Below are 15,021 nucleotides of genomic sequence, written 5' to 3'. Positions count from 1 at the left end.
GAGGGAGGGTGCCCTTGCAGAGGTCAGTCCTGTATACCCAGGCAGGAGCAGAGGTGCTCCCGTGGGCACTTCCCCCGGGGTACAGGGCACAGGCAGGGGGGTGCAACTATCCTCAAGAGGCTAGAGTGCCGTGGGGTTAAGGGACAGAGAGGAGCAGACCCGGCGGGTCCATGGCTGCAAAACCGGGCACAAAGAACTCACTCCAACAGTTGTCCCAGCAACCTGAGCTGATAACCTGTGACCTGAGCCTGGCACCCAGGGACACCGGGACGACTTCGGGCATTCCCAACATTCCTCCTCCTGGGCCTCGACGTGATGTGACCGTCCACCCGGCTGCCCAGGCCAGGAGCCCAGGAGCCATCCTCAACCTTGTGGACCCTTGTGGACCCCGCACGTCTATCACCAAGCGCGTCTATTCCAAGCCCCAGTACTTTCAGCGCACCCGTCCCGCTGTGCCACTGTCCATGCTGGTCGCACCACCAGCAGCACTCACCTGGACAAGAGCAGCGGCCTTCCCAGAGGCCCCCTGGCCTGGTCCCCGTGACCCAAACAAAAGCCACATCCAATGCTGCCCCTCCCAGGCTGGAACTCCTGCCCTCAGGATGAAGTCCAGATCCTGTAGGAGGCTCCGAGTTCCTGTGTAATCTTTCACTCCCGGTCTCCAGGTGGACTCAGCTGAACCGCACTTCCCCAAAGGTGCCCCTGGCCTGCCCCCCAGGGCTCCTCACTCCACACTGGGCGGTGCTGCCCGGCTCCCCTGGGGCCCCAGCTCCGGGCCTGATGCAAAGAAGGTCCTGACCTTGGCTTGCTGAATGAAGACATGACCCTCCCCCACAAACCCACACACCTGCACCTGCAGTCAGCGCTGCTGGTCCCTGAGGCCTGGGCTGGGGCTTGGAAAAGTCTAGATCGGCCTGGGCAGAGAATACCCGGATGAGGTGGCTCATCTCCATGAACCGGACGGGGTCGCTTGCCATGGGAGGGCAGTGGTGGAGAGGGGCGACACGGGAAAGGACTCCAGCCTTCAGAGCATCACGATGGCTGATGAGCCGGAGGCGGCCCAGGAAGAAGGCGGCGAAAAACGAAGTGAGTGCGGTTCACCACCGGGTGCTCAGTGGCTAGCACCATGCCTGGCGTGCAGTAGGGGCTCGACCAGCTGCTGCGGAGGGAAAGAATGGGTTGGAACCCTGGCTCTGCCACCCACAGCTCTGGGACCCTACTCTCCCCAAGGCCTAAAGGGGGGGCCGCTGACACCCGCCTGCAGGGTCCTTGCAGGGATCTGGGGAGGTGACCCGGCTGCTCCTGGCTCGGAGCCTGCAGCTCCAGGGCCCGGGGAACCCAAGCAGCCCAAGCCCCCGCCTGCGGGAGTGGCGGGGCCGGAGCAGGTGCACAGCTGGTTGGCTCTGCCACCCTGGGCACCTGGGGAGCCCCTGCAAAGCTGCAACAATAAGCCCTTTCTCTTTTTCCTCCCCAGTTAATCTCAGCTCACCCCTGCCAGCGAGGAGCCACAGCCCCCTTGGGTCAGGCCCTGACCATCTCCACCGGGGACACTCAGGAAGCCCCCACCAAATGGCAGGGGATACCACGCAGGACCGCAGGCACTGGGCCCCTGCTCCGTAATATGGAGCCACCAATCTGTTCCTGATCCTTTAATCACTCAGTCCTTCCCACCTGCTAGATCCAGAGACCATTCCAAGAAAGGCCCGCAAGTGCCCAAAAGTCCCACTGAGTGTGGGGAAGAAGACAGAACAACAGCAGTGAGCAGACCATCACCACCAGGGGACAGGGTCCTTCCAGGAGGCAGGTGGCCAGAGTCCAGGCCTCAGCCACACCATGAACCGCCCAGGAAAGCCTGGGCACCAAGGGCAGCAGCCCCTTCCCAAGTGAAGTGCTCCATCTCAGCTCACTGTCACACAGCCATCATGGGGAAACTGAGGCTTGGAGAAGGGACAGGCCTTGCCCAAGGTCAGGCAGCAGCAAGCTGCGGGGAGGGCCCAGCTCAGCAGAGACCACGAGCATGCGCACCAACGCTCACCCAGGCTCCAGACCTCCCCATCCCTGGACCACCTCGTTTTCCCCAATGACCACTGGGGGACTTGATCTTCCAGCTTCTGGCTGACATCTGTGCTCCCAGTTCTGGAAGGGCTGCATTCCAGGTCTGCTGCTCTGTTTTCCTCCTCTGAGTTCCGTGACCCAGCTTCTGTGGTGTGAATCAAGGGGTGCTACTCGATGCTGTGTTCTGGGGTCTGGTCCCCAGGTTCTCCTTCAGAGAGCTCTGCAGTCCAGGTTCTGCCCGCCACCGGAGGCAGGAGGACTCACAGCAGGAGGACTCACAGCCCCGGGGCCCGTGCTCCAGCTCCATCGGTCCTCAGGGCTGCTTTAGAGCAGCAAAAGCCGCATGGAGGGCCAGCACAGTGTTCCCAGGTCCCGGATCCCAGGGGATCCGCAGGGGTCCCCGCCGCAGGGGATCGGAGCGCATACCCACAGCTGGGCAGGATTGTCCTTCCCCGCACCCCTCCCCCCGCCGTCTCTCCAGGACGACGCTTCTGACCACCCTTGGCCCCGCTGGCCTCAGCCCTCACCAGTCTGCACTGCAACAGACCCCAAGACGGCACTTCCCGAGGACAGAGACCTTGGGTCACGTTTCTTTGGGGTCAGGGCCTGGTACCTCCTTAGTGGGTGTCTGATAAACACCCGCTGAATGAATTAACTGGGTGGGCCGGAGATACTGGCAAGATTATATACTGGCACAGCCGAAAGGACAAGTGGTCATATACGATGGAGCTGTTCCTGCTGTGGGGGAAGGGGACGTGCACAAAACCTATGCACAAAGATACACACGCGGTCACACCCTGGAGTCAGCAGATCTGTGCCCCTGGCACCTAGCCTGGGCCCAGGCACTTGTTGGACAACAGCTGAACGAATGAATGAGAGCTCTGTACCAGGCACAGGGGCAGGGGCCTGGGGGAGACAGAGACGGCATCCTCACCCACGATCAAGGCTCAGCCGTGAGGACAAATACCATATCCGCCAGGCAGAACTTGACTGCTTTGCAGGAGGACCCCTGGAAAGGCACTTCGGGGCAGGAGTCAGTAAGAAGGCAGTCAACAGTGATGCACACCCACTGGGGTGAAGCAAACAGCCCTGGGGGCCGCCTCTGGCTGGAAGAGGCGGATGGCAGCACCTGGGGGCCGAGTGGGCCGGCTTTCCAGGTGGAGGTGGGAAGGCAAGGGCTCCGAGGCACTGCAGGAAGGAGGTCAGAGGTTTGAATGGGCGTGTTTGGCTGGCTACATGGCCTCTAGGCTCCCCAGCCTGGTCCCCTGTCTGGGCTGAGGTGACAGTCACCTGAGCTGGGCTGCACCTTACAGTTGCTTTCTCTGCCCGGCCCACTGGCATCTCCCTCAAGGCCCTGCACTGTAAGCAGGCCCTCGGCAGACCTGCCCTGTCCTTAGGGTTCTCGTTCTCAGCATCCTGTGGAGCAGACAGATGGAAATTCTGGCAGGGAGAATCAGCCCTGCCCTTGGGGAGGGAGTCAGGCAGGGCTTCCTGGGCAGGGGGTGGGGGGGTGAGGGGTGTCTCAAGGGATGAGCCAGCCCCTGCCAGGAGAGGAGGGGAAGGCCCTTCCAGACAAGGGACGGCATCTGCAAAGGCCAGGAAAGCTAGCACCTGGATTTCCAGTCTAGGTGGGGGTGCCAGTGCCTGGAGGCAGGGACCACGAATTCTATTACCTCCCCCGCCAGTGGCGGGTACAGGGCCACTGCCCATACCGAGGGGTGGCCCCAAACATTTCTAACAGCAGTGACATGCCAGGCCCCAGTAGCAGCCCTCAACACCCTTGTGAGGGGGCTTGCCTGGGGTCCCCCTGCCCCACTCCCAGACCCCCCAGCCCTGGTGGAGCCTCAACACCTCTGCTCTTCACCTTGGGTTATGGCGGGTGTGTGACCTTGAACCAGTCGCCCATACTCTGTGGGCCTCAGCTCAAAGACTGAAGCCTGTCCTGGGCTGTTCCAAGGACCAGATGGGACCAGAGGCCTGGCTCTGCCTCCCCAAAGGGGATCCCAAACACCTACTGTGTGCCAGAGCCCCCAACACACGCCTCTTTGTTTCTCTCTTCCGCCAGCCTGGAGGAGGGCTCTCTTCCCACCACTACCCCTTAGAGACGCAGAAGGCCCCTCGGGGGCAGGTTTTCTAACTCCAGGATATGGGCGTAGTTGAAAACCTACAGCCAAACCCGAGCCACTGCTAGAACCAACGGAGATAATGTGTTGGGTGCTTTGTACACGACAGAGTGCTACAGAGTCATTGGTTCTTTTGCCCAAAGGGCAAGGCTCCGGACTGCAGAACCACCCCCTGGCTGTGAGCCCGGCAAGTCGCCTGCCCTGCCCAGGACTCAGTTTCCACAGAATGCAATGAGGATTACTTGAGCACCACCACCCAGGGATCCTGTGATACTGAAATGAAATCATGCAAGAGAGCACCAGCATCTCGCTCCCATTCGGGCCATCAGTGAATTCCGACTATTCACCATCACAGTCCTAGGAGATGACTGGGAAGGCACCCCCTCAGTCTTCCTCCCAAACCCGCCAACCTGCACGGCTTCCTGCCCTTCTCACCATCACCATTCAACGAATACGAAAGAAATATTTATCAAATGCCTTTTCCACCTCAGGCAAGGGGCCAGCCCCCGGAGAGTGCCTGTGTAGCCCAGCCTGGAAGCCCAGCTCCTCCCTGGCCATCGGCAACCCTCCCTGTTCCCCTTCCCTGGCCACCATCACTCACCCAGCACGATGCACCCAGACTGTGTGCCAGGCCCGGGGTAGCCAGAGTGGGGCCCTGAGCGATTTCTCCAGAGTGTTAAGCAAGCTACGTGGGGTCCATGGCCAGCTGGGACCTGTTTCCAGAAGGAAACGGCAGCAGCAGGTGTCTGGATAAAGGGATGGGGGAGTCAGCATGGTGCGTGCAAAGCTGGGTTAGGGCAAGAGAGAGAGAGGCCGAGAACGCAGGTGGGGGAGCAGGGTCCCAGGGATCTGGGTTGAGGACAAGGGGGTCTCTTGAGGCAGCCTGGACTCCACTGGGCTGGGCAGGCTTTCTTGGAGCCCACAGGCCTCGTAGCCCCAGAACAGCATTTTAAAAAACCGGGTTTGCAGCCCTCTCTCCCACAGTGAGAGTCTGACTCAGCGGGGTGGGGTGGGGCCTGGGAAATATGTATTTTCCCCAAGCGGCCCAGGTGAGGCTAAGCAGGGCTTCCAGAGACAGCCCCAGGACAATGGGAAAGAAGGGAGCGGCCCCAGGGCTCCGAGGAGGGTGGCCTGGAGGCCAGAACACCAGTGAAGTCGCTGTCTCAGGCATCCAAGCTTCAGAGACCACTCTCCTCTGGGTGACTGAGGGGCCTAGACTCGGAGCCCCATCAAGGCGCTGGGGTCCTACAGGCTGGATACGATCCCAGCCCTGCCCCTTCCTGGCCCTGAGCCCCGGGCCCCAGGCACCCTCAAACTGCCAAATGGGGATAATAATAGTACCTACTTCGAGGGAAGTTAGGAGGCGTCGCTGGGATAATGCAGACAAAGTGCTTGGCCCAGCGCCCGGCACATAGTAAGTGCTCGATAAATAGCAGCAAATGATTATGACTCAGAGGTCAAGGTGGGGTAGAACGGCCTGGGAAGTCATCCATCACGGGTCTCTGTCAACCAGAATCCTGGAGACTGCCTCTGGCTGCCCTCCCTCGCTCAGACCCCCATCTGGGCTGCCCCTTCTGGGAAGTTCCCAGCCTGCCTGGCGAGGGCAGCTGGACGGCAGACCCGGAGGAGACCCCAGTGTCAGCAGGGCTCCGGCCTCCTGTCCTGGCCCTCACCCTGTTCCTCCCCAGGGATTCCTACTTCAGTGGGAACCACAGTCTTGAGCCAAATAAGCTCTAATTTCATAAAACAACGGAGCAATGAGGTACGTGAACGATTCTTATTGTTCCAATTTTATTTGTATAAAAAAGACGAAAATAAGTGAGCCCACAGGGGACTTTCCACTTGAGGCGGTGCAAGAAAAAGTATTTTGGGACCCTGATTACTTCCTGGATTCCTGGCAGGGCCATGGGCCCATGTGGTCCCCGTCCAAGACCACAGGAGGGTGGTCTACTAGCCTCCACCACACTGATTCCGGCCCCGCCCAGGGCCTCACTTCCCTTCTAGGAGGTGTGGATAAGCAGGGTCCCTGTGACCATCCCTCTGTGGTCTGAGGCTGCCCTCCTGAGGGTCGGTCTCCTCCACCAGGGATGAAGAAGGGGGGAGGATGGGGCAAAGGGCAGGGCCACTCCCGGGGGCTGACAATCATTAATTCACTTAATCATCCATCCATCCATCCATCCATCCACCCATCCATCCATTCATTCGAGCTCCTAGAGGACGCGGAACTCGCAGCCTCACTGAGCACGCAATAGCAAACACATTAACGAGACAGACGTGGTACTCCGCCAGCCCAGAGCAAGGAGCTTCCCTGCACGACTGATGCTCAGCTCGGATGGAGAGGATGGGTCATCACTAACAAGACACTGTGCCTCCATTTCCCCATCTGCAAAGGGGATGATCACAGTACCTCTGTCACAGGTTGCTCTAGAGACGTAACAAATGTCAGGTATTGATATTTTGATGGGCAGGCAGTGTGCCCAAGAGAGGCTGTAAGGCCGGGGGTGACAGCAGAAGGGGAGAAGGGTCTGCGCGATGTGGGGTGGAGGGCTGGCACAGAGTTTCAGGGGACATTGGAAGAGGTGGGTGGAACAGACATTCAGGCAGAGGGAAGAGCATAAGCAAGGGAATAGAATTTGACATTTGAGGCCTATCTGGACCATATCTCAGAGCTCTGTCAGGCGGAAGCTTGGGATCCAGCTGGGTCATTCTGTGCAGACAGCCCAAACCAGGCCACGGTCAAAGGGAGCTAGAACTAGAGTGAGGCAGGGTCTGAGGTGTGGAGGCTCCCAGGAAGGGAAGCACCAGCCCTCCTCCCCCCCTGCCCTGCATCTCACTGTGGGTACTTATTCAGAGTGATCTGGTCCTGCCCTCAACCTGTCCAATGTCCCCCGCTCCTCCCAGCTACAGCACGGCCTGGCTGCTCCCCAAGTCTACCCGACCAGCAGTCTCTGGAGCCTCTCTTCTCATTCAACTTCCATTTATTAAACACCTACTGAATGCCCGGGTGCTGAAGTTGGCTTGTACCAGCTCCCACTGTGACATGGATGAGCTGTTGGTATAGCTTCAGATGGGCCTTGCTGGAAGATTTACACCACAGAAACCTGCCAACACTGTTCATCGGGACCTTTTTTCTCCCAGAGAGTCTGCTGCCAGCATACCATTGCCCCTGCCCCAGCAATGGACACAGAAAGGCAGGCCTCTGCCTATAGGGACTCACAACAGCAACGTAGACACCTTATCTAGAGGAGCAGGCTGCATCATCTACAAGGAGGCAGGGGGTGAACCAGGAGACTCATTCTGAAAGAGGGGGCATGAATGCTTACTAGAAATGGAACCAAGCTGTTCAAATAGCACTAGTGTGCATCATTCCCATTTTAGAGGCAAGGAAACTGAGGCCCAGAGAGGCAGAGTCACACTAGTCCACAGCTGCACGGGAAGAAGTGGCAGAGTCGAGATTCGAACCTAGGCCACTGGATCCAGAATCCTTGCTTTTAACTTCTGCACTTGACTGTCCCACAGTGCAATTATTGCCACCCTCCCCCTGCCCCTAAGCAGCCAGCACAGGGCTAGGCAAGACCACGGATGCCCAGGACTATTTGCTGCCCAACTACATTCCATTCTCCTGGGGGCAAGGTCTGTGTCCTCTCCACCTGGCTGCCCAGGACAGTGCCCCTCATAGGAGGTCATTGTGTTTGTTGGTCTCAGTGTCTGGAGAACCTTCTGGAAGGGAGCCCTGGTCCCCATGAGCAGGGCTAGAACTGGCTAGCAGGAGCGCTGCAGCATGGAGAACAAAGAGGCTTTGGCCTTGGGGAACACAGCAGGGTTCTGCTGAATGTCATGGCTAAGGTACCCACAGGGGCAAGAATAGGCTGTCTACGCAGACCACCCGGCTCCAGCCACTGCCCCTTGCTCTTCTCTTCTCCCAGAATAACGTGAGGACGTGGACATGCAATTCCCCCAGCCCTTGGCTCCCCCCGGGGTCACATCCAGCCCTCACATGATCCTCATCACCACCAGTACAAAGTGAGCCAGTAAAGTGAGCCTGGCCCACCAGCTGACATCAGTGTCCCCGTTTTCCAGATAATGATCCTGACACAGCAGACAGGGATTTCCCGACTACTTCTCAGGTGCTGGGCACCCTAAACTCATCATCTCATTCAGACCTCTCCACAACCCTGTGGCAGACTCTCCCCATTTGACAGATGTGGAAACTGAGCCTCAGAAAGCGGACTTGCTTGCGGCGGCCCAGCCACCACAGTAAGAGGGATCTCAGATGTGGGTCAGGCAGCCCTGACCGCAACAGGGGCCCTGGGCAGACTCAGGAGGGGATTCCGAGCCAGATGGCAGCACTCCCAGCCCCATCTGCTCCTCACTGTCCTCAGAAGCTAGTGCCAGCTCCCTGGTAGGGCCTGCCACCTCACCTCCACCTGGCCCTCCTTCCCATCAGCTTGGGCACTCCTCTCTCTTCACCCCGCCCTGCTTGACCAGCACCCCTCTCCAGCTCTCCACTCGTATCAGGCACTCCCATCTCAGAGCTTCTGCTCCTGCCATTCCCTCTACCTAGAGTGCCCTTCCCTCCTCTCCCCAGCAAGCCAACTCTTCCAGCAAGTTCTCTCTCCTCCTTGGGCTGGCGGCACCTCTTTCAAACTTTCAGAGGACCCTGTGCCTATCTCCTTGGTCCTCGGAGGCCCCCTGCCTGGATCTTTAGTAACTGCCCCGGGAGGTGAGGCGCCAGTGCCCACAACTCCCCCATCGGGGCAGATCTGGACTGGTGTCCCAGGAGTGAGAAGGAGTACCATCGGGATGGGGGCAGTGCCGGTTCTGGGGGACCATGGAGGGGTCTCCCTGGGGTAGTATTCCTGCGCACACCCCTTCTAGAGAGTCTTCCAGAGCTGGGAGAGTCACCTGACCTCAGGCCACCAAACCCATCTCTGCTTCTCATGGCACCCCAGCTCAGGCTCCACCATTCCCACTTACACCCAGGCGCGCTCCCCTCCCCACCCCCGGTTCCAGAACTCACTATTTGCAGATATTTATAGCGCCCTCCCCCAGCCAGGTTCCCTCCCCCGCCCTGGGCAGTGCAGTGAAAAGAGCGGGAGCCCCCCCCCCCAAAGAATCGGGGGTGCTCTTCCCACTCCCCTCTGCCTGGTCGCCACGAGCAGCCACAGTCCCAGCCCCCGCACCCGCCCTGCTCCCGGACCGCGCCTGGGCCTCCGCCGCCGCAGCCCCGGGTCGGGGGTGGGGAAGGCGGGCGCTGAGGCCTCCCATCCCCAGCCCCGCGCCGCGGCGGAGGTTTGTGGTGGGGGGGCGCACGGCGCACAAAGCGCCGCTCGAGCCCCGCGCCGCGGGGACGCCCCCCGCCCAGGCCGGGGGAGGGGATCGGAGGGATGAGGCTTTGCCCTCCGGGGCCGGGAAAAGCTCCGCGGAGCAGCCGGGTGGGGGGAGGGGGCGCCGGAGCTGAGTAGCCTCCCAGGCATCCCCCCCAGCTCGGCCCCCCCCAGCACCCTCCCCCTGGCCCCGTGCTCCCGCCCCCGCCCCTAGGGTCACGCTCACGGAGGGGGCCGTGGGAGCCGTGACGGGGGGCGCCGCGAGCGCGGAGGAGGCGGCGCGGAGATGGAGGCGGAGGGCCGGGAGTGCGGGGATGGCGGGGCTGCGGCGCGGGCCCTCGGGACGCCGGGGTCAACTCACCCATCGCCTGCTGGGTCTCAGCAGCGGCGGCAGCAGCGGCGGCGGCGGCTCCGCGGCCCCCGGGGCCCCCGGCGGGGAGATGCTGGCGTCCGCCGCAGCCTCTCGCCCCATCCCGGGCTCCGGCAGCGGCTGCGGTGGGCGCCCGGCATCGCGGGCGGCGCGGCCCGGCCCCGATCCCCGCCCCCCGCCCCCACCTCCACCCCGTCCCGCGGGCCCGGCGCGGCCGCCTGGCTGCACCCCGGGGCCGCGGCTGGGGGCCGGCGAGCGGACGGACGCGGGGGAGGGCCCCCCGGGAGGCGCGCGGGGGGTGGGGGTGCGGAGGCGAGGCCCGAGCGCCGCGCGCAGAGGTGCCCGCTCCCGCCCGGCTCGGCGGCTCCGGCCCCCGCCCCACCCCCACCGGAGCCCCCTCCCCTCCGCCGCCGGCTGCGCTCCGCTCGCCGCGCCGCTCTGGGCCGGGGGGCGCCTCGGGCCGCAGTCTCCGGCCGCCGCTGCTCCGCGCCTCCCGCGTGTGCGATCAAATGTGTGTGTGTGCGCGCCCCTGCCTGTGACCGTGCGTGCGCCGGCCCACGGCCGGGTGCGTCCTGGGCGGTTGTGTGTGCGATGGGAGGCGGGGCGGGTCAGAGTGTGTGTGTCTGTCTGGTGTGTGCATGGGTGTGCGCGTCCGCTTCTGTGTGCGTCTGTGTTTTGCAGTGTGCATGGGACTGTGTGACCTACAGTTCCCGGGAGTGCCTGGGCGTGCACATCTGCGTTATGGTGTGTGCGTGGATCCGGCGGCTGTGCCTGCGTGTACCTGGACCGTGATTGTGTGCACGTATCTGTGACCGTGTGGAGGGGCCTCTCGGGCTCGTGTGCGTGCGTGACTCTGGGCGGCTGTGCTTACACGTACACCCATCGAGGATCGTGTGCAGAGGCCTGGTCTTCTATTGCGGTGCGTGCATACCACTAGGCCTTTGACCCAGTCTACGCAGGTCTGTGTGTCTGCGTGGGTGCGTGGCCAGTGTATACCGAGCCGGGGTCCACGGGCCTTTGTCTGCCTGTATCCTTCCGACACCGCCCTGTACGTGTACATATACGTATGTGCCAGAGCCACTGTGCGCTCCCTCCCCAGGCCCCACCGCTCTCTCTCCCCCAGCCCCGTCCCTGACTCCTGTCCTGGGCATAAACCTCCCCTCCCCCACGCCCTTCAGCGAAACTCAAGGCCCCAAGGTCCGCGCGTTGCCTACCTCTTGAGCCTCCTCTCCCGCCATCTGGCCACCAGTGGTTCTCCGAGCGCCCACCACTTCATACCCTGGCTTCTCGTGATCTTGCTTGGGGCTCCGAGGTGGCCTCCATGTGCTTCCCGCCCTTCTGGCAGTTCCTTCCGCTCAGGGACTCCCGGGTGAAGCAGTCACTTCCGCCCCGTCTGCGGGGCACCCTGGGTACACAGTGAGCACGGCTCTGAACTACAGGTGAAGGTGCATGGGGAGGGCTGAGAGACGGCTCAAGGCTAGGTCCCAGCAAATGTCCTCAAGGGGGGATCCCACTGGCCTTTGCTAGGCCTTTGGAGCTGCCTCTGGCTGGGCTTCCTGCTCCACGTGCCCCCTGCCCACCTTCATCTATCTTTGCCAAGCAGACAGTGACCCTTTTCGAACGTTCACCTGAGCTGGTCACTCTCCCCCCGACTCCTCAGTGGCTCCCACTTGCCCTCAGCTTCAGCTCAGTGCCTGGGCAGGGCAGGAGGCCCTGGTGACCTGGCTCTGTCTCTTCTCCACCCTCACTCCCACCCCTCTTCTCTGTGGAGACTCCCTCTAAGCCAAGAGTAGGCAAACTATTTTGTGTAAGGGCCAGCTAGTCAATATTTTAGGCTTTGCTGCCTGTAGGGTTTCTGTCTCAACTACTCAATTCTGCCACTGTAGTATAAAATCAGCCATAGACAATATGTGAAGGAATGAGCATGGCTGTGTTCCAATAAAACTTTATTTATGGACACTAAAGTGTGAATTTTATGTAATTTTCTTGTGTGTGAAACCTTATTCTTCTTTCGTTTTTTTTTTTCCTAATCTTTGAAAATGTAAAAATCATTCCCAGCTGGCATCACTCTAAGCACATCCCTGTACCTTTTGTAACATCCTTATGACTCCCTTGCTTCAGGTATCCTGCATTCCCTGCCAATCCCATCTATTCTACCCCAAAAAGTCAGCATTCTCTTCCCTACCTGCTCCTCCAGCTGACTCTCTGCCCTTCTCTTTCCACTGTGGAGAAGGTTCCCAGTGGAACCCTCACACAGGCTCACCTCCGTCTCTTCCGCCTCTCCCCATGCCTCTGCCTGGGGACTCTTGTCACCTGGAAAGGGCCATCTCAGAGACAGAGACACTTTCCTTGCCCCTGACTTCCCCAGGAGAATCTGCTCTTCCTCCGCTGGCCTCTCCTGCGGCAACTTGGGCAACCTTTGGCCCAAGAGAAAGGCACTGTTTCAGGTCTGGCTTGCTCTGGGCATCTTGGAAACCTCAAAGCTGGCCCATTAGCACCAAGCTGGGAACGAAATATCGTATCCCTCCATGTTCACAGCTCCCATCAAAGGGCGCCCAAGGTAACAAGACTAGGGGGCCCTGGAGCCTGGACTGAAACCCGGGTTTGCGGGACTCTCTCATTCATTCTCCATGCTGGGGTGTTCACAGGGAGCAGCCAATGGCAGTCATCTCTCACCGAGTGTGTACTCTTTCTTCCCGTGACAAGCTCTGGCTCCCAAGGCTATGAGCCAAGAAGGTCCAGATCAAGGCCTGAGCCACAAATACGCCTTTTTCATCCCTTGAAGTTTTTTAATTGATTTGGGTGAACAGATAATAGCTACATAGCACAAATTTGAAAATTATTGAAAGATGTCCAGTGGAAAGGAAGCTCCCAGCCCCAGCCCCGGCCACCCACTTTCCTTCATGACATTTTTTTTTTTTTTTTTGGATGCAGTTCATTTGATGTGAAGCCATTTTGTTGTGACCTAAAAACCAATCCATTACATTTATAGCTTGTCTCCCTTTTGGTTTTTTAAAATAAGGTGTGAGGGGAGCCTGGGTGGCTCAGTCGTTAGGTGTCTGCCTTCGGCTCAGGTCATGATCCCAGGGTCCTGGGATCGAGCCCCGCATCGGGCTCCCTGCTCGGCGGGAAGCCTGCTTCTCCCTCTCCCACTCCCCCTGCTTGTGTTCCCTCTCTCGCTGTGTCTCCCTCTGTCAAATAAATAAATAAAATCGTAAAATAAATAAATAAATAAAATAAGGTGTGAAACCGATGTTTTCTCCCGTCCTTGAGCCTCCAGGCCCTGCCTGTGTTATGGACTAAAAAGTAAGGATCCATGGGGAGGGTCCCACTGTTCGGGGATAAGCGGGTTCAGGAACCAGAGAGATCTGGCTTGGGTCTGGGTCTTCATGTGAGTGGCTTAGCTCTCAGTTTCCTCATCTGTGAAATGGGGATAAGGAAGCCTCCCTCCTCAAGTGCCTCAGAGGGTGAAATGGGTCCCTGTACATAAGGCGCCCCCCTCAGGGCATGCCAGCCAGATTGTCCTAGCTGGCACAGCGATCACAGGGCCACTGTCTCCTGAGCACCCTTAGCTGGGTCCGGGGGAGACACCCAATAAGTATTTGCCAGGAAAAAAAAATGATTAGTGCCATTTGTGTGCATATTACCTGTCATTAAAAAAAGCAGTGATTGTTCATCTTGACCTGTCTGAAAATGGCCACTTGAGGAAAGCTGTGTTCCCAAGGCCCTGCTTCAGGCGTCTATACCCTGGATCCCTCACGAGAGCACCCACACCCACATGTGGGTGCCCCTAAGTTCATGCAGGGGTAAGGTACCCGCCAGGGCAGCTGGGTAGAGGAACAAGTGCGGGATTGCCCTGCCCTGCCTGGAGCTGGCTGGGTCAGACTCCGGGGGCCTGCTCACTAAGCTCCTTCCTCCCCCCTCCACTCCGGTCTTTGTTCTCCTGACCTTTCTGGATTCCAAGCTTCTTTGAGGCCGCAAGAGAGTCAGCCTTGGTGGGGCCATACCCAAGTCAGTCTCCGCCTGCCCAGTGCACTCTGGCAGTCTCTATGAGCGGTGGGGGCTGTGTGTGGCCAGCCTGCCCTCCAGCCCCTCAGAGATGACTAGTGACTTGCTCAGTCACACGCAGAGCCAGCCCACCAGGCCCCACCTCTCTACCCTCCCAACCCCAGGAGCCCACCTCTGCGAGAGCTGGCCAGAAGGGGAGATAAGCCTGTTTCTTCTCCAGCGTTTAGAGAGGTGTAGCACACAGCAGGTGCTCAGCAGGTGGAGAAGCTGAACACTGGCACGACTGATGAATCTAGCTTCCTTGTGTGTGCCAGTCACTCCGAGGCCCTAAGCCTCAGTTTCCTCGTCTGTAAAATGGAAGTAATCACTGCCCAACATCACGCTGGAATCTGGACCTTTCCAACTTCTCCCTCCTCACTCACTTCTTGTCCTCTCTCTAAGCCACCAAAGAGGATGTGGGGGAGGGTTGGGGGCGGGGTGGGGGGCCTTGGTAGGTCACCCTCCTTCCCTGCCCCCTCCTCTAGGGCCTGACAAGGAAGCTGTGCAAGCCTGAAAGCTGAAAGAAGCCCAGATACAAGATTAGCCAGCCCAAGGTGGTGTCACCTTACAGCTCGGCAGTCGTCTTTCACCTGGGGCCCATTTGGCTCTGTGAACAATTGCTAGGTCTGTTGCCCCTTCCCGCAGCTGCTGCCCAGCCCGTGGGAGCCACATTCCTCCCTCCCTGGGTCATCTGCCTCCTGGCCCTGGGTCCCCGAGGTGGGGAGTCCCTGACCCCTGCCAAGGGCCAAGCTCCAGCCCTGCCAAGGCTCCTGGCAGGCAGGGAGCGCGGCGTGAGCTGGCTCCTAGCCTTCGGTGTCTTCATCTGCAGAATGGGCTCGAGGGTGGCTGCCTGACCCCATGTGGGTCGCCAGCAGGGCTATTCAATAAACGTCAGGTTCCCTTCCTTCTCTCTCCCCTGCTGGCTGGCAGCCTGCCCTGCCCTCCCCCACCTGCACTCCCTCCACTCATCCATGAATGAGCCCTTCCCAGAAGCACACCGCAGGCCGCCCTCGGAAATGCTTGCCGTTTCTCCAACTCTTCTCAGCCCTGCCCCTCGGCGTATCTTAAGTCTTTCTGCCCAGAAAGCCTTTCTGGCAAA

At 60.0% G+C, this 15,021-nt stretch overlaps 1 protein-coding gene across 3 annotated transcripts in view; it reads right to left on the bottom strand.

Moving 5' to 3' along the window:
- Positions 1-11,257, bottom strand: part of MGAT3 (beta-1,4-mannosyl-glycoprotein 4-beta-N-acetylglucosaminyltransferase) — a 30,081-nt gene extending 18,824 nt beyond the window's left edge. Inside the window, exon 1 of one of the 3 annotated variants that reach the window (XM_028115654.2) lies at positions 11,090-11,257. In XM_028115654.2, coding sequence (XP_027971455.1) covers positions 11,090-11,151 — 62 coding nt within the window. In that variant the 5' untranslated portion in view covers positions 11,152-11,257. Of the gene's footprint in view, positions 1-847; positions 1,155-9,866; positions 10,008-11,089 lie in introns of those variants that run through there. The other 2 variants (XM_028115656.2, XM_028115655.2) reach the window with 2 other exon arrangements.
- Between the last annotated feature and the right edge of the window lie 3,764 nt (positions 11,258-15,021).

The sequence above is a fragment of the Eumetopias jubatus genome, unplaced genomic scaffold (genome assembly GCF_037043125.1).
Source record: "Eumetopias jubatus isolate StellerSeaLion01/CBP00866 unplaced genomic scaffold, mEumJub1_p1.0 scaffold_8, whole genome shotgun sequence".
NCBI lineage: Eukaryota > Metazoa > Chordata > Mammalia > Carnivora > Otariidae > Eumetopias > Eumetopias jubatus.
The sequence above is the reverse complement of the archived record's forward strand: the minus strand, read 5'-3'. Positions and strand labels throughout refer to the sequence as shown.